General features: G+C 45.8%; 1 protein-coding gene across 1 annotated transcript; it reads right to left on the reverse strand.

Annotated features, from left to right (window-relative positions):
- Positions 1-10,763: 10,763 nt before the first annotated feature.
- On the reverse strand, positions 10,764-24,835 carry RPIA (ribose 5-phosphate isomerase A). The gene is made up of 9 exons (XM_042812493.1): positions 24,635-24,835; positions 21,672-21,732; positions 19,987-20,042; positions 17,332-17,391; positions 16,400-16,464; positions 16,224-16,292; positions 15,591-15,732; positions 14,261-14,360; positions 10,764-11,086 (listed from the first exon to the last, which is right to left on the reverse strand). The coding sequence occupies exons 1-9, from the start codon at positions 24,818-24,820 to the stop codon at positions 10,989-10,991; spliced, it is 837 nt and encodes a 278-aa protein (XP_042668427.1). The 5' UTR covers positions 24,821-24,835; the 3' UTR covers positions 10,764-10,988.
- Between the last annotated feature and the right edge of the window lie 1,161 nt (positions 24,836-25,996).

Here is a 25,996-nt window from a genome sequence, read left to right on the forward strand (position 1 = left end):
TCTGGAGGCTGGTTCAAACTAATTATCTCCCACAAACCTTCAGAGAGTTTTCCTTCTCCTGAAGACACCGCAGTTAGAGCAGCAGCCTGTGCCATCGCTGTGCACGTGAAACTCATAACAATGCTGGAGAGAATTAATTCCTTTATTCACTCTGTTGTGACCAATAATTGCACCTGTGGATTCTGTTTTCACTCCACTGGCAACACTTATGTTACAAACAAAACCAAAACTGAATTCCTGTGAAATTGCTATGAAAGCATTCCCTGAAGGGGAAAGCAAAAATAAAAACAAGGGGGAAAGAATAAGAGCAGTGGGAAAAAAAATTAAGAGAAGTCAGATGTGGTTCAGGAAATAGCTAAAGACAATTTCCAGGATGAGCTCGCTTCTATGGCCATGTGTCATCACTTTAACCTTGTCCCACCTTGGCTGCAAATCTCCCATTCTGTAGGGAGCTGCTACTAGGCTGTTGGAAGGCCCATCACCCATGGACACCCCACCTGGCACCTCTGCAAACAGCATCCCTGTCTCCTGGAGCAAAGCAGCATCTGGCAGGATATGATTTGCTTCAAAAGCAGCCTCTAAATTTTAGCTTTGAAACAAAAGTCAACACTCTTCCATCCCTGGAACACTTGAGGTTGGGCTGGATGGGGCTCTGAGCACACAGAATCACAGAATCACCCGGGTTGGAAGGGACCTCAAGCACCTACCTGCCATCTACACCAAAGCTGTAGATGTAGGTTCACTGCAGGGGAGTTGGACCAGATGATCTTTAAAGGCCTCTTCCAACTCTAATGGTTCTATGATTCAGTACACACCATGCTCTCACTGCTATCTCTTGTCAGAGCTGCCAGATGAGTCTATGGGTCAGATGGAGGATGTATTTTGCAAGTAGGGACAGCATGGTGTCATCACACAACTCCTACTTCTAGGTCTTAATGGGAATTGGTCTTATCATCCCACAGAAATCAGTAGTCAGAGGATTGGCATCATAACCAGCAACTGCAGCAAGGTTCCCTATTTACATCTGGAAGAAACTGATGGAGGAAACAACAAACTAACAGCGATTTCTCATCTCCAACTCCATCCTAACAAACCACACAGTCTCTGGCATGGATTTTTGGTCTCGCAGCCAGCAATGTTCAAGATAAAGGTGATGGGGAACTTTCTTCCTGATGTGGCTTCCTTCCTTCTGCACTGTGGCTCTTTAGCTCAGCAAATTCTCTAAGGAATGCTTACAGAGAGAGAGGGACAAATGTAGAATCTTTGGAGTTGGAAGGTACCTCTTAAGGCCATTTAGTCCAACTCCCCTGCAATGAACAGGAACACCAGGTTGCACAAGACCTTATCCAGCATCACCTTGAAAGTCTCCAGGTGTGCCTCACCACCAGTGAGTGGTTGGAAGGTGCACTACAGAAAAGAGCTGGGCATCTTTCAGCAGAGCAGGTGTGTGAACTCCATTCAAACACCATTTAAAGGAATATCTACAAGTTGACTAAAAAGTATACACTTAAACGTCAGTGTAAATCCAGCTCTGAATAGACAAAGCATTAAGGCTGCCTCCCTCCTCTCTTCCAGATCTGAGAGCACATCACGAGGTGACTTTAATCAAAGCCAGGAATTTTTCACTTGGAAACTTCCAAAGGATTTGAATTTTTGTTGCTGTTGTTGTTGTTTTTTCTTTGAAAAGAAACAAATGAACTCATTTTCCCCACTGCACTTTGTACTGGCTACTGACAGCAGTGGGAATTCAGTCCTGGAAGGAAGCTGCCATGCCTGTGCTCTCTAGCCCTCTAACGGGCTCTTGTTAATCATATCATAAAATGGGTGAGGTTGGAAGGGACCTTAAAGCCCATGCAGTTCCAGCCCAGTCCCAACCACTAGATCAGGCTGCCCAGACTTGGTGGGAACAACTCATACTAATGAACTACGATGTGCTTAATCCCCATAACAGCCCAGCTCCCAGGTCAAACCCCTACCCACAAAACAGCCTTTCACAGCACCCATAGCTTTCCACAGCTTCAGCTTTCCATCGTGTTCACAGCATTTTATCTTTGTTCAAATGCTGATGTAAATAAAATCATACAACCATTAAGATTGGAAAAGACCTCCAAGATCATCTAATCCAACCCCAACCCATCACTACCATGTCCACTAAATCTTGCATGCCTTCTCCATTCCCAATCCCACAAAATGTTAAAATTTAACATTTTAATGTTAAATTCTGTTTCTGCATAAGGCAGGAAAGCTCCCACCTGTCCACTGTGATAATGTGCAGACATCTCCTTTGCAGTCCATTGCTGATGAGTTGTCTGCAAACCAGACGTACACAGCTCACATCTGCAGAGCCACACAACCCTGGGGTTGCTCTGAACTCTCATTATTTCTCACTCCATCCATCAGCATAGAAACTCTTCATGCACCAAGATGGTCTTGCAGACTCTGCTACACTGCTTCCAAGGCAAGCATTAATTGAAGGAAAACCCACTTTAATTCCATCCCTAAAATGAAATGGAAAGGTGCAGGAACTTTGTGTCCCACTATGTTAATTCTTCAATGTCAGTACTAATTCTGTACAGAATCAATGGGATTATTCACAGGTGTGCAATCACCCAAGCTCATGTCTTGAGGAGGGCCACACTGCTCATCCTACATTCCCAACTGGACATACCCAGATGACGAAATATGATTTGGGTTGAATATCCTCATGCACCAATAGGAAATCTGTGCCTTCTGCAGTGATTCTCCCAACGCTGTTCCTCCTTTTTTACCTTCCACTGTGCCCATGAGTGCCGTGTGGCAAATTGGAACAGATGGCAGTGCCCCAAATTGCTCTTTTTATTCTTTTGTATATAATGTATTGTTCCTGCTTGGTTAGACTGGAGTAACTAGGTTGATGTCATGGTCTTTTGGATGTGGCTTTTAAGGCTAAGTACCCAAGATGAGGGAAAAAATTAGATGTCCATTAACTAAGATTTAAAATAGCTAATTAAGATAGCAGCTGATGCATAGCTAAGCAATAGCTAAAATAAATAGCTGATGCACAGATGTATGCATCATCTTAATGGTCTGCAGAGAAACAAGTAAATTAACAATACTGTGTGAAGGAGAGCATGGCTGTAATCGTATCTCGGATAGCTGTCATATTCATAAGTATAATTAGTCAATGATGACAAGTCAATTACAAATATGTACTTACAAGAGGAAGGCCAGGAGAAAGTTAAATATTTTCTTCCCCTTTATCAATGATTTGATGGACTTCAGTCATATTCCCACTGTATTCATTATTTTAAGGTGTTTTATTTAAGCTGTCTTAAAGAATTTTGGTATCTTGAGCAAGTAGGCACGTGTGTTCATCAAAGATTTGGATGTTGCCTTCATATATGTGGAAAGTATCACATTTGGTTACCATTTGTGCTATGATAAAAATACAGAGCAATTCTAAAGATATAAAACTTGAATTGCCTGCATAAAGATTTTATTTTATTGATGGTTTTGGGAAGGGTTGCATCCAGTGTTGTTTTCTGAAGTTTTAGCAATGGGCAGTGATCTGTTCACGTTAATTTATCCATTTCTCTAATTATTCCTTGACGTGTCCTTGTTATTTATCCCTGTTCCCTGCCAGGAAGCCCCACTGAGCTCATCCTGGCTCCAAGCAGCTATGTGACACTGCAGCAGCATCAACACCCCAAAATCACACAGTCACAGTTTGAGCTGGAAGGGACCTTTAAAGACCATCTGGTCCAACTCCCTTGCAATGAGCAGGGACACACACAGCTCCATCAGGTGCTCAGAGCTCCGTCCAGCCTGACCTTGAGTGTGTCCAAGGACGGAGCATCCACCACTCCTCTGGGCAATCCGTGCCAGTGCCATTACTATCCTTATGGTAAAATAACTGTAAAATAATGCTCCTAAAAACCAATAGGCTTATTTGTCTTGCAGAGCCATAAGTGAGATGACTCTGACCCTAATGTTTGGAAAATGCAGATGGAGGTGGGTGGGAAAAATGAACGCCTGTACTTCACTTCTGTACTCACATGGATGGACAATGTGTGTGTACTGCAGGTGCATGGAGTTACTGTCCTTTTTATGACCAGATGCTGCTGTGGATAGGGTAAGTGCTGGGGAAAATCTATCTGCTTCAAGATCATTAGGAGTTCTGCTGCTGAGTGAAACACCAGCGCAGTTTTAACCTGAACGCCAATCTGCAGCATCACTGCTGTGAGAGAGCCCCGACAGCATCAGGTAAAATCAATGGGAGTGTTAGAAATAAGCTCTTGGTGCCATTACAAGGTAAACAACCTGCCCAGGTCTTCTCGGATCAGCCTCAGCGCTACAGAGAGTTGCTTTCCTGGGGAAGGACAAAAATGAGTTCTTCCTGTCTTTGAACATCCCTTCTGTTGATGCTGCAGGGATTGGCAGCAGCACTAACTGGTGAAATGCCACCAGTACATGTATAAGAAATATCAGAAACAAAATATATTCCCTATGAGAGGGAAAAAAAGAGGCCAATAATGTTTCAAAATATTTTCTGGAAAGTTTCTCATTATTGAATTCTAAAAAATCTTTTTTTTTTTTTTCTTTAAACATGAAATGTATTTCAAATGTAACTCTTTATATTTTCAGGACAGTATTTCTATCCAGAAAGCGTTGCTGGCCCTGATGTGCACCCAATAAAGGATGGCAGTTAACCCTGACCTGCAGGGTCTTTAAGGCTGTGTGAGACCCACAGAATCATAGAAAGACTTGGGTTGGAGGGGTCTTTAAAGATCATCGAGTCCCACCCCACTGCTGTGGGTAGAGTTACCAGCCACCAGACCAGGTTGCCCAGGGTCCATTGGCATCTCATTGGGCTGCCAATTTCCCACTGAGAAGAGATAGAATTTAGATTAAAAACAGTTTAGAAGCCATCTGTGATCCCTAATGCACTGCATCCACTGTGTTGTGTCGTTCTTTTGGGTCTTCAAACCCAGTCATCAGGTCTAATGAGATGCATTTACAGAGGCATAAATGACAGATTCCAAAGTAATTTTTTTATTTTATTTTTTTTCAGTTGTAAGCACACATCCTGCAACAAGTGGAACAAGTTCTAGGAGCTCTAGAGCTGAGAAAGTCCAAGTTCAAATGAAAAACTGAGACTTTACTAGCTTGGTATAAGACTTTATATATGTATATAATATACAGGCTGCTCTGGGCAGCCTGGTGTGATAGTTGGCAACCTTGCCCATGGCAGGAGGGTTGAAACTAGATGATCTTTGAGATCCTTTTCAACCCAGGCCATTCTCTAATTCTCTGATTCTATCATATAGCATAAGTTGAGGGGTTTGTGTTTGTTTTTTTTTAATCTTGCTTTATCCTAGTGATGTTTTTCCAAAACAAGTAGCTGTGCCACTGACTCCAGTTCAGTTTCCTGCCACTAGCTGTCGAGATGGCTGAGAGTTAACCACCCTAAGAGATTACTGAGCTGATTTTCAATGGATGAGAGCTCTGCAGGAGGAAACTCAAACATCCCTACCACCCACTCAAACAGCAGCATGAACTGTAAAGATTTCCTGTATCCTGAAGAGCAGTATGATAAGGTTTGGGCTCTGGGACTGGGGCAGGTGTGCCAGGAGGGGTCAGGTCCTGTCTATAATAGATGGAATGAGCTGATTTAGCTCTTTCCATAGGGCTCCACGCTTGCTCAAGCTGCACACGTAGCTTTCGATTGGCAAGTTGTATGGACAAATGCTATTACTGATGCAGTAAAACTAGGAATAAGTTGCTCCTGTTCCTGCTTTCTCTATTTGATCAGCAAAACGCACACAGAGAGAGATCGATAGACAGAGAAATGTATTAGAACAGATGGTATTTGCCCACACCTCGCAGCTGTCTGGCTAAATAGCAATATTGATCCTGTAAATAATGACATCCCTAAAATATTGTCTGTATTCTTCGAGCAATAAATGTAGGCCTTGGGGCATGAATGTCTCCACTGAATGCATTTCACTCAGGAAAAACATTGCTATCCTCCACAGAGCACCTGCAGAATGGGCTCTCTCACACTGACCACATCTTATTTATTTCTCTTGCAGTACCAAATGAAAACCAGAAAGGTAATCAGATTTCTTTTCCCTCTTTTTTAATATGTGGTCCAGAATTTATTTAATCCAGAAATGTCGAAGTCTTCTAAGCAGCCGCTGACTTAAAGAGGCTTATTTATCCCTTTATAACTAAAATATCCCAAATCTGGAGGATTTAAAACAGCAAGTTTTAAAGTAGGAACACTGCACACTTAGTAAGGAAGGGCTTGTATTACAGAACTGAAGAACACATCACAGCTCTACCAAAGCTGTGGAAGACTTTGGGCCAGAATACATGCTCTGCCCTTTCTTCCATACCCTGGTGACTTGTGGTGATCCTGAGGGTTCAGTACTGAGGCTGGTCCTGTTTAATATATTTATTGATGATCTGCATGAGGGGATTGAGATTGTCTAATTAAGATTGCAGATGGCACCAAGTTGGGAGGAAATCTGTCTGCAGGTAGGAATGCCCTACACAGTGATCTGGATAGGCCAGTTATATGAGATTCAACAAGACCAAGTGCTGGGTCCTGCACTTTGGTCACAACAACCCCATGCAGTGCTACAAGCTTGGGGCAGTTGTACTTATTACCATCTCAGCAGAGAAAAATGTTAAATAACGACTTGCTCTTCAATTATACAAGAATTTGGGTGCACAAGATTTTGGTAAGGAGCTGACAGATTTGGATTCCTTGCTAGACTGGTCCAATCCTCACTAAACCACACATAAACTCAAGAAGAAAATGGAAAGATCCTCTCTGAAAAGCTGCACTCCATTAAGGATAAGAGGAAGGCAAAGCTCCTTTTTCAAGCAAGGAATTAAGGTAGTAAGACAAGTGTCACAGTGTACTGTGTACACAGTCTGCATCTACAGAGGTGCTTTTCAATTTAATTTGTCATTTCCAAATACATTATGTTGGAATTAAACTGGATGGTTTATTAGAACCTGATTAGCAGAAGACTCTGCACTGTAGCATATCTTATGAGCTACTGAAATTAAGGCTTTGAAAATGTTTTAGGGGAATTTATGCTTAATTACCAATTTTGATGTTTGATGTTAGTTTTTTTTTTTTTAATCAGCCTTGCACTGGAAGAGTACCATGAGGGAATGAGGAGGTTGGTGTTGGTGTACAAAGAAGGGATGATCCCAGTTGCAGATACTTTGGCTTCTGTGATATTTTTATGCATGGCCAAGTTTACGTGCACATTTTTACAGATATAGCATTAGATTAACTCTGAATTTGGAGTGATTAAAGAATATTCCTAATTCAACATCCCAAGTTGAACTGGATATTAACAGCTCCTCCAGACTTACTGATTACATGCAGATGAGCAAAGAAAAGGCTTTCCTCGTTTGCGAGATGGTTCTGACTATATGTTTAAAGTATATTAATTCTCATTATACCTGATTAATACTCATTACAGCTCATTTTTCTTACTGGTTATAATGTGCTCATGTTCTCTTTATCACTTGGGTTAGAATCATTTGTTTTAATACATGGAGCAGACATACTCTGTGCTGCCTGCTCAATTATTTCAGTTTGCTTCCATGTCAGGTTCCACAGTACAATAATCAGATCATAAAACGAGACCCACAGAGACAATAATAAAAACCTGACCGGTGGTAAAACTTGTTTGATAACATGGAACAAGGTGAATCACTTTAACTAAACTCTTAATTTATTTCTCCTTAGTTAATTCAGTTTAATTAGATAACCTGCTAACCAAAGGTTAATTCAGTCCTACCTGAAGAACTCTACTATTGTATCTGTGTTGCTGTTCTTTTTTTTCTTTTTGAACGATACTAGTGCTTTATTTCCCCTCTTCCTCATTAATTTTACTGCTGCTGTTGATCTTCCTAGACATATTTGTTTTCTCCAAGGCCAAGCTAATCCATAATTCAGTGCAAGTGGCCAATCAGCTGTGCATTACCCACAGTGCAGAAAGCAACGCCAGGGTTTGTGTGCAGGGATGGATTGCAACCTCTCACCATGAAAAGCATTGGGTAACAGGGAAAGGTAACAGGGAATGCTGCGATATCGCACCCTAAATAGTCACAGCTCCCCTGCCTTGGGCACTGGAAGGACATCTCTTGCCATTTGTTTTGGATTTGTTTTGCAATGTCATCTTCAAAAAATATGTCACTGCTCTTCCTCCTGAGCAGACGCGGCAGCCTTGTTACTACAGGCTTCTTGAGGCTGTTTTGGAAAGCAGCTTAAAAAGCTGAAGTCAAATCAAAACCAGAGATGTTAAAATCAAATGCAGCAGACACAACTGAAAGGAAAGCAAGGGAAGGGATTGTGCTATGCTACATTTGTGTGGTCTCACCTCACCGTGAACAGGTCTGGGGACACAATATAAGGATATAAAACCACTAGAGAGCATCCAAAGGAGAGTTGCGGAAATGGTGAAGGTCCTAGAAGGTAATGTGTATGAAAAGCAGCTGAGATCCCTTGGTTTGTTCAGTCTGAAGAAGAGGAGGCTGAGGGGAGGCCTCATGACAGCCTAGAAGTGAGGTGTTTTCAGGTAACAACAACAGAGAATGGCATGGAGTTGTGTCAGGGAAGAGTGGGAAAGGACTTTAAATGCCATTCAACTCCAACTCCCTGTCATAGGCAGGGACACCTCCCACCAGATCAGGATGCCCAAAGCCCCACCAGGCATCACAGAATCACAGAATGGCCAGGGTTGGAAGGGCCCTCGAGGTTCATGAATCTCCAACCCTCTGCCACACGCAGGGCCTCCAACCTCTACAATTAATACCAGACCAGGCTGCCCAGGGCCCCATCTAATCTGGCCTTGAACACCTCCAGGGACACGGCTTCCACAACCTCTCTGGACAGCCTGTTCCAGTGCCTTGTGTTGATGAGTAGGGAATCTGCACCAAAATCTGCACAAAACCTCCAGAACCAGTTCAGACACCAATCTTTCTCCAGCACTGCAGATGTTTTAATTCTAACCCTGTGGTACAATGAAATGCACATGCAGCCTCTCTGCTCAAAGTTCCCCCAGCAGAGAAAGCTGTCACAGAAGTACCAGGCTGTGCCACAAGCATCTTAAGCACCCAGAGAAGCTGAAGAATTAAACCTGCCGTGCTCAGGCTTAGATTTAACGAGCCCCTGCAAAGCACAGAGCTGGATGAGATCATATTTGGTCTGAGGCCAGAAAGAAATGGTGCGGTAATGGTTTCATTGGCTTTTTGAGAAGGGGCTGCCTGACTTCAGAGAGTCAACAGCAACACTCCTCCTGCTAATCTCATTTTCAGAAGCGTGCTGTGTGAGAAGAAGCTTCCTCACAAAGTTTTGCTTGATTGCTCTCTGTTTATCTAGAATTACATTAGGAGTCCAAGACTATCTGAAAACAGCCCACGGCAATCCAGACGGAGTTGTGATTTTGTGAACAGCTTCAGCAGCATCAGATTTGTGAGAAGAGAAACTTCAGCACTTCCAGCAAGTTGTTGGCTGGATGGTAGCCAGTTCGGTCACTGTGAAGTGCTTCAGAATTAACAGAATGGATGTCCAGAAAAGGCAAAATTTAAAGAAAGACAAAATTATTTTACACACACAGGTTTCAGACATCAGATTTAAGAAAGGTGAATGGCAAGTGCTGCAACTAACAAGTGATGGTTAGAGAATCTGGTTAATGTAAAATAAAGTAGTGTATTTACCTTAAGCGAAAAGAAATCAAATGCAACAGGGTCTGGATGCAGTGCCCATGTAAGGGGAAAAAGCAGACAGAAGCTTTTAGTGGAATCAGAGCACAAGTTAGTCTCAACAAGTATTTTGTGTTGTTCCCAAAATAGTCACCTTAAGATGAATATCTGTTATAACAGCTCTTTATTTCAGTGTCTATTACACAAAAAGAGGGCTTGCATTTTGATACCAGAATCATGCAAAGCACCTATACACAGAGAACAAGATACTGAACGAGTGTCTCTCTCCTGCTACATATGGTAAACTTAGGCAGGAAGACTCGGTTTTCCCTTGCATTCCACTCTATCCTTCTACAAATCAACCAGCTGTGAGAGGTGATAATTAACCTTCATTCTAAACCAAATAATTTGCCACTGAACACTGCCCTAAAATGCTCAAATGTGCTTTTGTAAACTTCATCAAGTGCCCAGTTCTGCTCTCATTATACAAGGATGAAATCCCGAATATCTCCAGCTACTGGAACAGACTTTAATCAGAGGTACTAGATCAGAGCAGTTGTAGAACAGAATTTGGCTCGAAGGATGAACATCTCTTCCATACAGAGGCCCCAAAAAGGCCCCTTTTAATGTCCCAGACACAGGGATGCAATGTCCTCAGGCTCAGAGATTTGTCATATGCACAGAGGATTAACTAGACATCCTCAACTATTAAAAAACAGTGGTATAGAAAAATAAAAGGCATAAAATACCGAACCAAAAAGGTTCCAAATAAGGCATCAGTCGGTCCCAACTGGATGTGCTCCCATTATGTACATCATCCTCCCAGCCAGAGTGGTTAAGGATGATTTATTAGGACAGTAACACCAATCACCGAGCACTAAGAGCGACCAGGAAGGTTCAAGTTCAGTTCAAAAAAAGGAAAAACAGAAAACAACAACAGAATTCAAAAAGTATTCTTTTTTTTTTTTTGGTAAATATTTCTTAGAAAATAAAATAAAAATGTTAAAGCAATTCGTTTAACTGATTCTTTAAAAAAAGGACAACATTCTTGTAAAGTAAAAATATATATATATATCTGGAAATAGAGCATCTCTTTTTTTTTTGTTGTTTTGTTTTTTTAAAAAGACATTCAGTATCACATCAGCGGGTTCTGACCGACTCCCCGTCCACCTCCTGCGACAACCGCTGCTCGTTAAGGCATAACGTCAGGTTGGCACCGTTACCACAGCTGAATCAAACCGGCCGAAGGCAAAGCGGAGCGGGCCGAACCGCCGCCATCAGCGAGGCTGCTTCTCCCGCACGCTGACCGAGCCGTCCTCCATGCCGAAGTACACCACCTCCGCCATGTCGATGAACAGCCCCGTCTCCACCACGCCTGGGAACAAGAGTTCATCAGCCAATTCGTCAATGAGCCAATTAAGCCACCCAGAGGGAAATGGACAGGCTGGCGAAGTGGGCCTCTAGTGAGAATCTAATGAGGTTCAATAAGGCCAAGTGTAGGGCGCTGCAATTGGGTCGGGGCAATCGCAGGTATTTAGACGGATCTCCTTGAGAGCAGCCATGTGGAGAAGGACTTGGGGGTCCTGGCAGATCAGAAGCTGGACATGAGCCAGCAGTGTGTGCTTGCAGCCCAGAAGGCCAACTGTGTTCTGGGCTGCATTAAAAAAGGGGGGGTCAGCAGGGAGAGGGAGGTGATTGTCACCCTCTACTCAGCTCTTGTGAGGCCCCATCTGCAGTACTGTGTCCAGGCCTGGGGCCCACAGTACAGGAAGATGTGGAGCTTTTGCAGGGGGTCCAGAGGAGGGCACTAAGATGGTCAGAGGGCTGGAGCAGCTCTCCTGTGAGGAAAGGTTGAGGGAATTGGGCTTGTTTAGCTTGTAAAGAGAAGGCTCCAAACAGACCTCATTGTGGCCTTGTAGTACTCGAAGGGAGCTTATAAACAGGAAGGGGAACGGCTGTTTACAAGGGTGGATAGTGATAGGACAAGGGGGAATGGTTTTAAACTGAGACAGGGGAGGTTTAGGTCAGATATTAGGAGGAAGTTTTTCACACAGGGTGGTGATGCACTGGAACAGGTTGCCCAAGGAGGCTGTGGATGCCCCATCCCTGCAGGCATTCAAGGCCAGGCTGGATGTGGCTCTGGGCAGCCTGGTCTGCTGGTTGGTGACCTGCACATAGCAGGGGGTTGGAACTGGATGAGCATTGTGGTTTTTTTTCAACCCAGGCCATTCTATGATTCTATGAATTAGTGCCAGAACCACCCCAGTGCTGGAATCTTCTGAGAGGTGTCCGACATGGGTGATCTTTCATCAACCACACAGGGAGCATCTGGGAAGTCTTTTCCTTGCAGCTGACTCCAGAGGAAACTCTCCACAGAGTAAGGAACAATGTTAAGACAAAGCAGATCTGATACTACCTCTGCAATTTGTGGCCCATTAGCAGATGTACTTTTGGTTGAATTTAATTACATAATTATGGGATGCTCTTAACCTCACAATGGTCACTGAGCCACAGTCAGATCCTGTAAGCACCCAGGCTAGCAGCTTCCAAACCAAGCAGATGGAAAACATGAGCCAGCTGCACGGGTTTGTATAAAACCTCCAGGCTTTGCTCCCATCCAGACTCCTTAGGAGAGATCTGGAAAAAATTATTCTCTGAAAGAGTGGTGATGCATTGGAGTAGCATCCCCAGGAAAGTGGTCTGGAGTCACTGTCCCTGGAGATGTTCAAGAGCTATGGAGATATAGCACTGAAATACATGGTTAGTGGGGCATGGTGGGGATGGGTTGATGGTTGGATTAGAGGATCTTAGAGGTCTTTTCCAACCTTAATGATTCTATGAATCACACTGAAACTTCCTCTGGCAGAGGGGAGAATATCCTGCTTCTCATATTGATTAAGGCTTTGATACCATTAAGGCTTTGATACCATAGATATTAGGACTGCAGAAAAGCCCATGAGAAGTTAATCACATTAAGAGGAGTTAAGGGCAAAATGGGTTTGAAGCCTGTCATGGTTCTATGTTTTTGACCAAAGAAGAGGGGAAAAAAAGAAGAGCATCAAAGTGTTGCTCACGCAGTTGGTCTTTCCTTACACAGAGGAAAAAATAGCCTGGGGATGTCATTACCTCTATTTTGAGGCACATGAAATCCTTAAACAACTCTAATGTTTGCAATTCACAGTGATGCACAGCTCTACAGCCCTCAGAGTCCTTTCAGGTGGCAGCCTGCTGACACACGTGGCACTCAGCTTGCCAAGGCCCCCAGAGGCAGAGGCCACCAACACTCAGAGCCAGCACCAAGTATGCTGTGCAAGCCCTCATTTCACCAACAACTCCTGCTGCAATCCAGGACCTGTATGTAAACACTCACATTGGTTGCTTGCACAGCCAAGCCTCAAACCCAATTCCTACCAGATGAACACACTCCAAGAAGGCTGAAGAAAAAAAAAGTAGGAGAAGGCAACCACATGTAAAGTGCACAGAGCCCTGCTATCACCAGTATATCCAGACTTTAACAACTCTGCTCTTCCACTTCTGGGTAGGGAAGATGCTCTTTTCCTCTTAGCAGGCTCACTTACGAGCTCATGGTTAGACCACAGCATGCTGAAACTACCTCCAATCTGTCTCTTTCCCCTTCATCCCTCTTGGCTGAGAGATGCAAGAAGGAGCCCATGAAAAGACTGTGTGTTTTGTTTCTGCAGAACCAGCCACCGTTTCTCTTGTGCACAGAAAGAACTCTAATAAAACATGTTTGTGCAGCCATGGACTGAAAAAGCACTAGGGTACAGAGAGCACTGCACCAGGACAGCCCACACTAGCAGTGCCACCAGTCTATTTACATCAGACACTGGTTTGTTCAGATCAGCTCTTGCCAAAGGTCTTAACCTGCCATCTACTGTCGGCTGTGAGCAAGTGCCAGGTAATTATTCAGACTGCAAAGGCATCAGGACAAGCCAAGGCAGAGGTAACACACCAGCAGTTTTCTCCTAGATCCAGACAAAAGGAAATGGGTATGTTTTCAGCAAATAAGCCTTCTAATAAGCACTGAAGGAAGCAAAGCTAATAAACAGAAGCAACTTGAAGTAATCAGGGACAGACACTTCACTCAGCCTAAACCCAAGGCTTCTGCCCAAAGCTGTAGTCTAATCGTGGTGCTGCTTTGTGCAGACATGGAGGTTTGTGCAACAGGATCCCATCTTGTTCCTGCTCTGGTAAGACACAAAAAGCAGTAAAGCTAATGGTAGCTCTGCTGTGCGCAGTAGTGGGCAGACAGCTATATGAGATAAACTCAAAATATTTAAGATGCACTCAAAAGCCAACCAGATTCAAGAGCAGACTTTCACGAAAATATCCAGCCAAGACATACAGATGGGACTGAGCAAGCCTCTGTATGTTGCTTTGCTGAAGTGTCACCACCCTTGGGCTTAATGATCCAGAAACAGCTCATGAACAACAGAAACAGTCTCATGCTCCTAGCTCCCAAGGTCAGGGATTTCTAGTACAGACCAAGCCTTAGCCAGTTTTTGGTCTTTAACATCACAGACATTACCTGGTATCATTTTTATGGCAGTGTTCACTTTGTTCCACTCATGAACCTTGTCAAACTTCCAGTCCAGGATGAAGTTCCCATTGTCTGTCACCACGGGACCCTGGGAAGCAAACCTATGTCAGCACCACAAGCTCCTGTTGTACCAAGCACAGCCTTACACCGGGAGCCGTCCCTGCTGCAACAGTGTAGAGAAGGTCATCATTTGAGTAAACAAGGGCACAGTCCACTGCTCCATACAAACAATAACCCTGTAACCCGTTGCCCAAGGCAGCTGTGCCTTCCTTGTTCTTCTGCCTACGGTTCACAGATTATCATACAAAAGCTGGAAAAATTGATATGATTTCATCAATAGAGGATAGAGGATCCTTTTCACAAGATTCACTAGAGATATGTCCTTAGCAGGCAACTATAGGCAACTGAAGCCCAAGCAAGACTTCTGCACCCTCGTGATAAGGGTGGGCTGATGCATTTCACAGGGAGGTTTTGGAGTCCTTTTAACAAAGATGAGAAAACTGGGGCTGAGAATAAGGAGTTTCAGCAACCCTGAGCAGGGTTTGTAAACCACACATGCTGGGAAGGACCAGGGGGTAAGACCACAGCATGAGACAGAATCCTCCAAGGACACAGCTCATGCTGGAGCACTGGGATCTGCATTCCCCAGGCAAGGCTGGTCTTGAGCTCATGGAAGACAAGTGGCTTTCTCTTCTCAGGCTCCTAAATATAGCTCCTCAACCTCTTGGGCCAAGGGATTAAACTTATTAAAAGTGCTCAGCCTTCAGGTGTTAGCTCCAGCTGTAACTGGAGACAGTCCTCTCTTCCTTTGCCACATGCATTGGTCAAGCCCCACTGTTCAAGCCAGAATAGGACAGTGGAGACAAAGCAGGCTCAGTTTTTAGTCCACTCTTGCTCTGTGTGTCACACAGCAGCTTGGGGTCTCCAAGAGCTGCCCACCTCATTCAATACACTTTGGCAGCACAGACTGCCCTCCAGCCTTAAACATTCTTGCAGAGCAACAACTTGAGTATTTGTGAGATGGAGGACCCAGCAGGACAGAGAGTGTTTCCACAAAAACAGCAACCTGTGCTCTGGATGGCAGGTTGGTTGTGGCCAAGGAGAGACACAGAGCAGCCCTCAGACACAGAACAGCCACCTTATTCTCACTGTTCAGAGCTGCTTGCTCTGGGAGACATAAGACTTACACAAGGAACCCCAACATCTAAACACACAGTTCATTAAGTACAATTAAAGGAAACAGATTTGATCAGATGAAAGATCTTCTTGGCCACACTCAGGTGGCTTTGTTGGCCACAGAGGGATCAGGGACACTCACTGCTTTGCTAACAGCCATCCGCAGCTCTGCAGCACCTCCAAAGTTTTTGGTCAGCGCTCTGGTGACAGGGACGTAAGCCATGGGGATGACTTCAATAGGGATTCCCTTCTTCCACTGCTCCCCAAGGCTCTCTGATTTTTTCCTGAGGTTTTGAGGAGGCATCAGTGTTAATTGTCACCACCATTAACAGTGCACTTATCACATTCTTTCTCACAAATCCCTCAGGTGTAAGGCCCTGGAGGGCATGGCAATCAGTTTGCACATGCACTCAAGTAGGAAGAATCAGCTTAGTGCAGGAAGCTCTGCTCATAAGCCCTGTTTTGACACATTTTGGACAAGCAGGATGGAAGTTTTCTACAGCCCTGCAGCTGCAGGCACAGAAGGGTAAATTTATTCCATGCTGACAATCACTATGCTCAGAAAAAGCAGAGCAGCCTTTTCCTCCCAAGCTCTGCTGACTTCTAAGCAGGCCTGCTGAGATGACAATTAAGGAAAAAAAAACAAATTCAATTGCTGAAGCACTGGGAGTTAAGCTCATTTCCACCAATTCTTGCTCCCCTGACACACTAGGATTGTAGCAGTCTAACACAGGGCCATCCAAATATTTCCACACAAAGAATAGTAATATTTTACCTGTAATCAGCAATAACAATGAAGCATTTTGCATATCCTGCAACTATCTTCTCCTGTGTCAAGCAACCACTGCAAGGGAAGAAAAAAAACCAACTAAACATTAGCCTGCTCCTCAGTGCAGCTCAAGGACACCCAGCACCTGTGCCACATACAGACATACAGACAGCAAGGCTCACCCTCCTCCTTTGATCAGGTTAAGATCAGAGTCCACCTCATCCGCTCCATCAATGGCAACATCAAGCTGTAGGAAGACAAGAAACTCAGTATGAAAACCTCACCTGGTTCACTGGAGTTTATGCCAGCCCAACCAGAGATGAGCATCTGCTCAGCCACCCAAGGAAACCAGCCCCAGTTCAACCACAAGCATGCAAAAATTGAGAAAAGAAACAAAACAAAACCAACTGTTGGCCTGCAAGGCAAGTCTCTTCAGCCTCCAGTTTTCTCAGCTAAGGATCTGCATGACAGCTGGGGTTTCCTGGCAAAAATGCTTGTGACAACACTTCAGCAATGCAATATCCCCTGCCAGCAAGCCCCAGGCTGGAAGAGAAGGCCACTAGCTTAGCACCCTATTTGTCATTTTAAGTGACCACCCAGAGATGAGCACTGCCCTTCTTGGTCACCTCACGGGATCAGCAGTTGGGATTTTAGAGCATCTGCAGCCTCACCTCACTGCGAGGTGTGTGCAGTTTGGGGCACCGCAATATAAGAAGGATATGAATATTAGAGAGCCTCCAAAAGAAGGATTTGGGTTTGGATTTTGAGTGGTGCTGTGTGGAGCCAGGGGTTGGACCCTACGGTCCTTGTATGTCCCTTCCAACTCAGAATACTTCATAATTCTACAATTCAGTGATTTTTGTTTTGTGGAAAATGGAGGAGGACAGTCTCCTGTCCCTGCTCTGTACTGGCCTGGGTCCTACAAGTCACCATAAACCAGTCTTTCAGCCAGACCACAGCTTTGAGGAAACTACATTCAGGAGAAAAAAAAACAAAAAACAGTTCTCTCACGTTCTGCAGTTTTTATCCTCAGCAAGGACAGATGAGCCTGGAGCTTTATGAGGACTGGGTTAGAGGCAGGTCAGTAAGGTCTCAATCCTGCAGTCCCACTTACCTCTGGATGTCGGTCCAGGTCACTTAGTGTTAAGCCATTCTGCAGGATCAGCTGACGGGCCTGTGCACCAAGAACACAGCAAACACTATTTACCAGCAGCAGGAAAGGAAATCAGACTCGTCGTGTCGTTCTCCTTGCTGCCACATGGATGGGGGCTGCAGTGCTGCATCCTGAGCTCGCTGAGGGGCTGCAATCAGCAGCAGAAATGTATGGCATGGAGGAAATGATGCTTCCAGACCAGAATTTTTTCATCAAAATAATGCTGATTTGAACTGAAATGCTTAGATGGTGCAAAGGGATGGGGCTGCATCCAGGTCTCTCCATACTGAACAGCATGGGGCTATCAGCCTGGTGGGAGACACCTGTATTTAAGCATGAAGGCAGGTATGGGATTCTCAAGTTCCCTCTGATTTCCTTTGGCTGAAAAATCGGAGCAGGAAAACGAAATATTTACATCATATGGGACTAACAATGAAAATGTTTTTCATATTGAAAAGAAACAAACAACTGAAAAGCAAAAAAGAAAAGCATAACTCATAGAAAAAGTGTGGAACACCTCCTGAAATAGCTCTTTGGTGGCTGTGATCTATTTTTTTTCAAAGTAGCTGTGAGTTTCCCTCTAGAAGCAATAGAACACAAAGAACCTGCAGTTATGCTCCCTTTGGTCCATTCATTGGCTTCTTAAGTGGAAGTTCAAGCTTACAGAACCTGAAATGAGTTAAATTTTACATCTCACAAATCATTGCCTGTGTTTGACCTTGCACAAAACTCTTTTCAAGACTGAACTTTGGCTATTCAGAGAAACGTGTGTCACAGCCTAGAATTCATCCCAAGCTTTACCTGCTAACAAAGTGCACCAGCTATACATATTGGCATCCTGGAAACAATTACAAGAATTAGCCAGGAGTAGTCCCAGCAGTGAGATACAACTCCAATCTTTTACATTACAGTAGCACTCCTTAGCATGCAGTTTTAAAACCTGTGGGCTGTGGGCTCTAGATCACACTATGCACTAGACTTGCCCTGTAAGAGCTCACAAAATAGAAAAGACTGCCATCAGTGGGTTTACATTCACAATATGGTGTTCATGTACAAAGATTTCAAAGATCTGGGAACTGAAAGCATTGAAAAATGCTGTGCTGTACATGCAGGCTGGACCCTTAACAGGCTCAGAGTCAATAGTGTGGAAACGAGGTGGCTCTCTTCAGGCTCTCTGCTTGCAAAGTGATGAGAGCAGACTGGCAGGAATCAAAAGCAGAGCTCCCACAGTAGGGGACAAAGCGGCAGAAACTGCACAGCGCTGGCCTACCCACAAGGACCAGGTTAACCTCACTGCCCAGCACTGGGAATCCAATGCAGTCCAAGGCACATTAGCTGGCTGGAAGGGTGGGTCCTTTTGGGATTAGATGAGTGACAGGTCGTTGCCAAGACTGGCTTCGCTCCATGCTCTCGGCAGGCATCCAGGTGAAAAGAAGAAACAACGCAAAAGCCAAGGGATGGATACTTACCCTGACACTAGCTTTAGTGGTGGTGATGGAATAACCCAACCTTACAACAGGGAAGGGAGAAGAATAAAAGCCCACTGAAAGCAATTCTTCCTTGCCAGTGACCTCAGGCAGCCATTTACACCTGTACACAGCGAAAATAAGATGCTGTTTTGCTGACTTGGGAATGCTTTGCTCCTAATTGGTAGAGGTTGAACTATGTGATCTCAGTGGCCTTTTACAACCTTAAAGATTCTGTGAGGTCTAAGAGGCTGCACAAGATAAGAATCAGCCCCATGCTGAGGGGATTTGTGCTCACCCTTTACCACCAACCATGTTGTTTCACCGCTAAGAAATTCTGATGTTACACGAATACTTCAAGGCAAGGCAGACTCCAGCCCACACTCACCATGTGATATCAATATTTTCTGTAAGACCTAACAACTGAACTCAAAGGAGCTTCCCTAGGTTCAAATGGCAGGTGACATCCCCAGGTGGGGATCACTTTAGACAGATTGAAGAGAGATTGCCACTGTAGTGTATGTATGAAACAGAAGTAATGGTAAGTCCTCCAGTGGACAAAGGTACAACCCTAGAATCCACACCAGGACCAAGAAAAGGATAAATGCCCAATTCACTGACTGGGGCACTGTTATCTAGCCTTGAAACCCTGCAGGTAGTCTCTGTCCTGCCAGCTGGTGATGTCACCTTTCCCTGCCCTAAGGGAACAAGGTGCACAGCTGCTTATCAGCAGCACATTTCCACCTCAGGGAAATGTGGCAGAGAGAGCAAAGCTATTTGCCTGAAGGCATGGAAGCAGCTCAAAAGCTTTCTGAGCAGCTCTATGTTTTACCACTGAGCCACATTTTCCCTCTCCCTGCCATCTTTCTCAACAACTAGGTTGGTAAGAACTGATCTCTGGAAAAGTTGCACTGCGAAGGAAAAATTAAGCTGATGTCTCCTCTGCAATGTTTTGCAAAAGCCAGCTGATGTACTCAGTCAAGCTCCTCTTGGAAACACAAAAGCTTGCACCAAGATTTGTACAGCTTTCAGGGCCTGATATGGAATCAAAGGAGATTTTTGCATTATGTGCTTGGTTCACCACTGTCAAAGGAATGACTGTGTATGTGAGCACCCGGGCTGGAATAAAACCAGGAAGGAAGGAGCTTACCTGGAAAGACGTAGGGATGCAGACAATTGTCAGGTTCTCTTGTTTAACCCGCTCAGCTGTACGAAGAAAGCAGAAGACTCAGTTTGTTCACTGCAGAATAAAAATCACACCAGCTTTCTCTTTAAGAAATCTCAGTTCAGAACAGCCCTTCTGAATCACTGCAATTACTTGCTTGACTTGCAAATAACTCAGTCACGCTCAAAGCACAAACAGGTGCCACCCTGCAAAGCTAAGGCTCCTTTTTCACCCATCAAAACCCAGCCCCTGACACACAGCCATTAACCTTCGTGTCTCCAGCAACAGAGCAAGGGTTGTGCTTCGTCAGCAAAACATCACCTGGGAACTCAGCCCCACTCCCACTCGCGCTCCATTAGACAGGTTTTGCTGTGCTCCTTGTAAACAGAGCTGCAGCAGCTGTCTGAGAAGTTTTCTGGCTTGTTGCCTTGGGGACATCATGTCCACTTCTTATGAAACGTTTAAATATATAGCAGGCAAATGACTAATAAAATATTGCACTAAATGGGAGGAAATATTTCCTCCCTCGGGTTAACCTCAAATGACTAAAATCTATTACTAAGATATAATTATGGACAAAATGTTATTTTAGCAAATATAATACTTAGGGTTGAGCCAAAAGCCTGAGAGTCAGCAACAGAGCAAAGAGGTGGGCTGTAAACTTCAAGGCAACCCCGCTGCCAGGGTTAAAATGTAATACACAGAGCTGTGTGCTGTTAGAACTCTAATCTCAGTAGACTCAAAAAGCTGCATTTGTTTAGAGATGGATCCAGTGTTGAAGTGGGGAATGGCTGTAACACTGAGCCAAACCCAGACTGCTGAATGGCAGCTCTCAAGCCACCTCCCAGACAAATCTGTGCGTGGGGTGATGTGGGTGCAAGCAAGCAGGTCCCACCCTGATCCCATGTTTCCTTTGCTCTACTCTAAGCCCTGCTCTGGGCCAGCTCTACCCAAGAAGCTGGGGTCACGCAGGTAGGACACTCTGAGCTGTGCTTCTAAACAGGAGCCCCAAGGCTGAAAAGAAACTTTAGATTTCAATACCCTCTGTAATGAGGCTTGATGATAATTATCTTCACATTCGCTTTGCAAAACTGCATTTCCCTCTCTTGAATATTTTGCGAAGAGGCTGAAATGTTCTGAAAGACACCTTGAGCTAACTAGTCCCCCAGGGCCAGCAGATCAACCCAGCTGCAGGGTATAAAAAAGACGCAGCCAGATTTCAACCCTTGTTCTGCTTACGCCTCAGCAGGACCCTCAGTGTGAATACTGTGGATGTAAGCAAGCAGCATGAGCTGCATACAAATGGGTTAACAGAAGCAGAGCAGCTGCATGGCCCAAAGCCACAAAGCAAGTCAAGACATGGCAGAGCTGGAACGAAAAGGGAGATTTTTAGCTCCAGTTTGCGGTGGGTGCCAATAAAGTTCATTCCTTGGCCCTCCAGGGAGAGCAGGTGGCAATGCTCAGCCCTGCCAAGCAAAGTCAAGGAAACCAATCCCTGCTCATGTCTCCATGTGCAATCAATTTGGACCACGAACCTTCAGCTTCAAGGACAAAGCAGTGGGTGAATACCCCTAAAGCATGAGCTCCCAGTCCTGATCATTTAGGGTTGGTTTTCAATTAGCCGAGGGCAGCTGGACAAGAGGACTTCCTGCAGCAGGGGAGCATCCTACCTAATCGATGCACTGCGTGGACAATTGTAGAACCACTCCCGATGCCAAGAACTTGGTTGTTCTGCAAATCAAAGAGAGACAGAGGAGAGCTGTTAACAGGGCTTCTTCTGCTTTTCCCAACAGACTCTGTATTTTGGCTACATGCAAGGGGACACCGCGTGTTAGCATGCTTCAGACATGGAAGGGAACTCTCTCCAGCATGGCAGGGCAGCTGCTTCCTCTAGGAGAGGGTGGCTATGAGATTTTAAGCAACTCACCCACTCCTTAAAGGACACGTGGTCACTAAACATCATTGTGCTCTGGCTCTTGAGGCATTCAATGCATTCTCACTGCTTGTTACTGGCAGCCTCAGCACCACTAAAGAGTTTGAATTCCAACTAATCCTTGAGGAATTGTGATGAGGGCTGTAAAAAGAAAGCGGGGCTTTTCCTCCCCCACAAAAACCCAGTGCAGAGGAAGAAGACTGACAACCACTTCCACAACTTCCACATCACCACTACTGCACGGGAACTGGCAGCTCAGTCTTTGAGTGCTGCTAGCCAGCAGCAACTTTGAAACAAGCCCCAGCCCTGGCAGAAGACAAGCCTTTTCCTTCTGAAAGCAGGCGATAGGAAACCATCAGCTCTGCGGCACAACGGCAGGCAACACAGCACTCCATCCAGAGTGCTCCTGTTGGAAAGCCAGGAAATCCACACAACCCACAGAGGAAAAAGCTGAAACAACCTCAAGATAACATCTCCCAAAGAAGCCACATAGTAATAGTGCCGGGCTGTTGCCAACAGTATGGTTAGCAAATAGTATGGATGCAAAGAAGAGAGTAGTAGTTCCTAGAGGATAATGAACATCATCCTCTAGAAGCGTGTAAGTGGCTGCAAGAGAGTCCAGCGACACTTGAAAGATGGGTGAGCCTGGCAGCGTGTGCTGGAGAGGATCACAGCTCAGCCCTGGGCTTTCTCTGCTTCTGGTCTGGCTTACAGATCACTGTGGCCTCATCCACAACACACACACGCTTCTAAAGCATGCCACAGGCTGAGGGTGCATGGATTTATTACCTCCCAAGAGGATGCTCTATATAAGTCTGCAGTTATTATCCTCTCAACCTCCCATCCAGCCAGAGCTACCTGCTGCCTCTTGTACACTCATTTTCATTTAATTGCCCCTTCTCTGGATGGGATCCAAAGCTGAAATTGACTTAAGGAGACACAATATTGCTACAGAGACTTCAGATGCTCAATTTCAACCCAGCTGGAGTTGCAGGCACAGGCACACAGCTGCTGAGTGTCACTTCTTGGATGTTAAGCAGCTTAGGAACTATCCTCCATGTGCAACAAGTTGTGGACAGTGCCACAGATACAGCATTTCAATCAACTGAAATGTTACTGGGACATGAGCCTGCCTGGAAAGGTGGAGCTCAGGACATTGCAGTCCCCCAGGATTAATGATTTCCCTCTCTTCTGCAAGTTGAAAGCTTAGAAAAAAGTAAAACAGTTCTCAGAAACCCAGCATAGAACAGGTCCAGCCCTTCCTAACCAGCGTGACTCTGCAAAAGGGGAAAGGAACAGGTCACGGCCATATGCTTGCAACACTGCCAGCAGCACTACTATGGGAGAAAGCCTATAGCACCCAGTGTTTCTGGGTTTCAGTTGCCAGAGCCAAGTGCAGCAGCTGCAAGGGGAGAGGAGCGAGGCTCATTTTTGGCCATGTATGAGGCAGTTTGGACTCCTTGCCCTCAACTCCAAGGGCTGGGACAGCTTCTTGAGTGCCTTAAAGGGACAGTGAGAGCCTCATTTTCCTCTTAGGTATCTTCAGTCCACTGTGGAAGTTATACCTACCTTTAATTAAATTTTAAAAGGGAGACAAAAAACTCTCCTCTGCTAATCCTCCCAGTTCCTCACAAGTTCTGCCATGGGCTGCCCAAGGAGCTGCTCTTTGGGATGGGTGCAAGCAAGGGTAACAGCCCCAACATCGGAGTGGAGAATGAGACTTGTCCTGCACAACCAAGCCTGAACGCAGCAGCATCTTCCAAAAGGAGTCTGCAGCTGTGTTTCTGAAGTCAGCATTTTTGAAGATTACAAAGCTCCTCCTGCTAACAGTGATAGCAACGGCTGCGCACAAAGCTGTTGCAAAAAGCAGCTGCACCCTCCTGATATTAGTTGAAGAGGAGGCAGATTTTCTGCCATAGCTGAGTTTCCAGCTGTTCAGCGGGGACTCCAAACTTGCTTCTCCACCACTGCTTCATACCAACTCACACAGCAAATATTGCAGTGCTACTTCCACTGCTGCCTGTTTTACTGAATCGTTAACCAGACCCTCAACTTTAATCAGCTGGGATGCAGACAGAAACATCACCATAAGTTTGCTTAACCACAGAATAGCGCAAAAGCCCAGATTTAGGAGTTGCATTTTGCTGCAAAACCCTAAGTGTACAACTCCAAGGTCTGCTTTCAGCCAGGAGCTGATGCACACCAGGCTCCCGTCACCCAGACAGCTTTGGAGGAGGAAGGAAAGGCTGTAAAACAAGTGAAATATTTACGGGACAGCACGGAGCCTAATGACAACTGGGTCTGGGGGAATCAGGAAGGAAGAGGGTTTTTTCCCCTAAATGCTCACATCGGGCTCCTTGATGCTCTTTCATCACTGCTGTTGCAACATAGCTTGCACAGCAAACACCAAGATAAACCACCGCTCAGCTTTAGCCACTGACCCTCCAAGTGCTCACCATCAGCCTGTGCAGCTCCAGCCCTACCTGAGCAAGGAGGGAAAGCTCACAGCCCGGCAGAGGACTGGGAGCACCCCTGATCAGGGCTCAGAGCACCCCAAGCTTTGGGACAGGCGCTTTAGCCCGAGCTTTTCCCCCAGCCCATCTCGCAGCGGTGGGCAAAGGGAAAGTTACGAGGCAAGACCAGGCTCCTAACTCGTGCGAAGCAGGGAAGGCAGGCGATGAGAAGCCCCGGGTGCCTCACCTGGACGTGCTTGTCCACCGCCGCGCAGGCTGCCAGCCTCTTGGCCTCCTCAGCCATGGTGCCGCCGGGCCGCCCGCGGCTGAAGGCTCTCCGCCCGCCGGCCCTGGCCCTGGCCCTGCCCCTCCCCGGCGGCCGGGCAGCCAGGGGCGTGCTGCGGAGCGGGCCGAGCCGGACGGGGAGCCGCATGCCGCCGCGGCCCGCCCCCGGGGGGCTCTCCCGTGCGGGCTGCAGGCCTGGGCCGAGCCGGCTCACTTCCACTCCTCCTCCTCCTCCTCGCCGTTCTCCTCCTCCTCTTTCGGGAGGCTGGGACTTGTAGTGCGGCGAGCCGCGAACTACAGCTCCCACAATGCATGACAGAGCGCTGCGCGGCAACGCGTGTGTACGGCGGTTTGTCACTGAGGCGGGGGTTGCGGCTCTCCTGTAGGGCGCGTGGAAGCGTTTCCTCCTGGGCCCGCAGCGCCTCAAGGACCCGGAGGGGATCCAGAGGAGGGCGTGAGAACGTGCAGAGGATGGAGTGCCTCTGCTATGGAGACAGGCTGGGGGTGTTGAGCCTGAAGGAGAGACTTCAGAGCGGCCTTCCAGTGCGTAAAGGGCACTCCCTACAGGAGAGATGTTGGAAGGGACCTGAAAGGCCATCGAGTCCAACCTCCCTTCAATGAACAGGGACACCTACAGCTCCATCAGGTGCTCAGAGCCCCGTCCAGCCTGACCTGGGGTGTCTGCAGGGATCTGCACCACCACATCTCTGGGCAACCTGTGCCAGTGCCTCACCACCCGTATCATAAAAAAACTTAGGCAGTTACCAAGCAGAACTTGCAAGACAGTATAAAACCTGATGGAAGTCTTCTGTCAGGGAGCACATAAACCCAATTTTTTTTCTGCTTTTAGGATGGCATCTGCTGAAACAGTTCCTGAGAAAATATCAGGGATGCAGATCAACCTTCAGATGCACTTGCAGCAGCGTTTTCAAACCCGGCAGCCGAGTTAAGACCAAGCGCAGGCATCTCAGTATAAAAAAAACCTTCTCTGTGCCGTAATCATGGGAGTTGCAGGTACAAGGTCAGAGCACAATGAGTAGAAAACGATCTCTTTTTTATTTGCACAACAGAAAAGCTGCTGTTGACTTAAAAAAAAAAAATTCTATGCATGACTGACTTGTTTTGTTGCCAACCTCTTCAATTCTGCCGTGATTTTTAAAGGCTAGAAACATTTCCTTTTGTTTTCCCTGGGCAGGCACACCAGTCTTTGAACAATGGGGTGTTCTTTCAACAAAGCCTCTATTATCATTACCCGGGCTTATCTGGGTGAATTAAAGCCTTACCTTTCTGTACAGAGCAGGTGACTTGCTATTAAGGGCATGTG

The sequence above is a fragment of the Centrocercus urophasianus genome, unplaced genomic scaffold (genome assembly GCF_019232065.1).
Source record: "Centrocercus urophasianus isolate 14NV4802_14NV808 unplaced genomic scaffold, USGS_Curo_1.0 seq_13, whole genome shotgun sequence".
Lineage (NCBI taxonomy): Eukaryota > Metazoa > Chordata > Aves > Galliformes > Phasianidae > Centrocercus > Centrocercus urophasianus.

Excerpts from the sequence above, each read along its gene's own strand:
- RPIA (XM_042812493.1), bottom strand. The coding sequence starts at position 24,820 with ATGCGGCTCCCCGTCCGGCTCGGCCCGCTCCGCAGCACGCCCCTGGCT. Across the intron at positions 17,392-19,986 it reads GCATCCCTACGTCTTTCCAG|GCCCGTCAGCTGATCCTGCA; the intron begins GTAAGCTCCTTC and ends CTTGGTGCACAG. Across the intron at positions 11,087-14,260 it reads TGCCATAAAAATGATACCAG|GCGTGGTGGAGACGGGGCTG; the intron begins GTAATGTCTGTG and ends TCTTGTTCCCAG.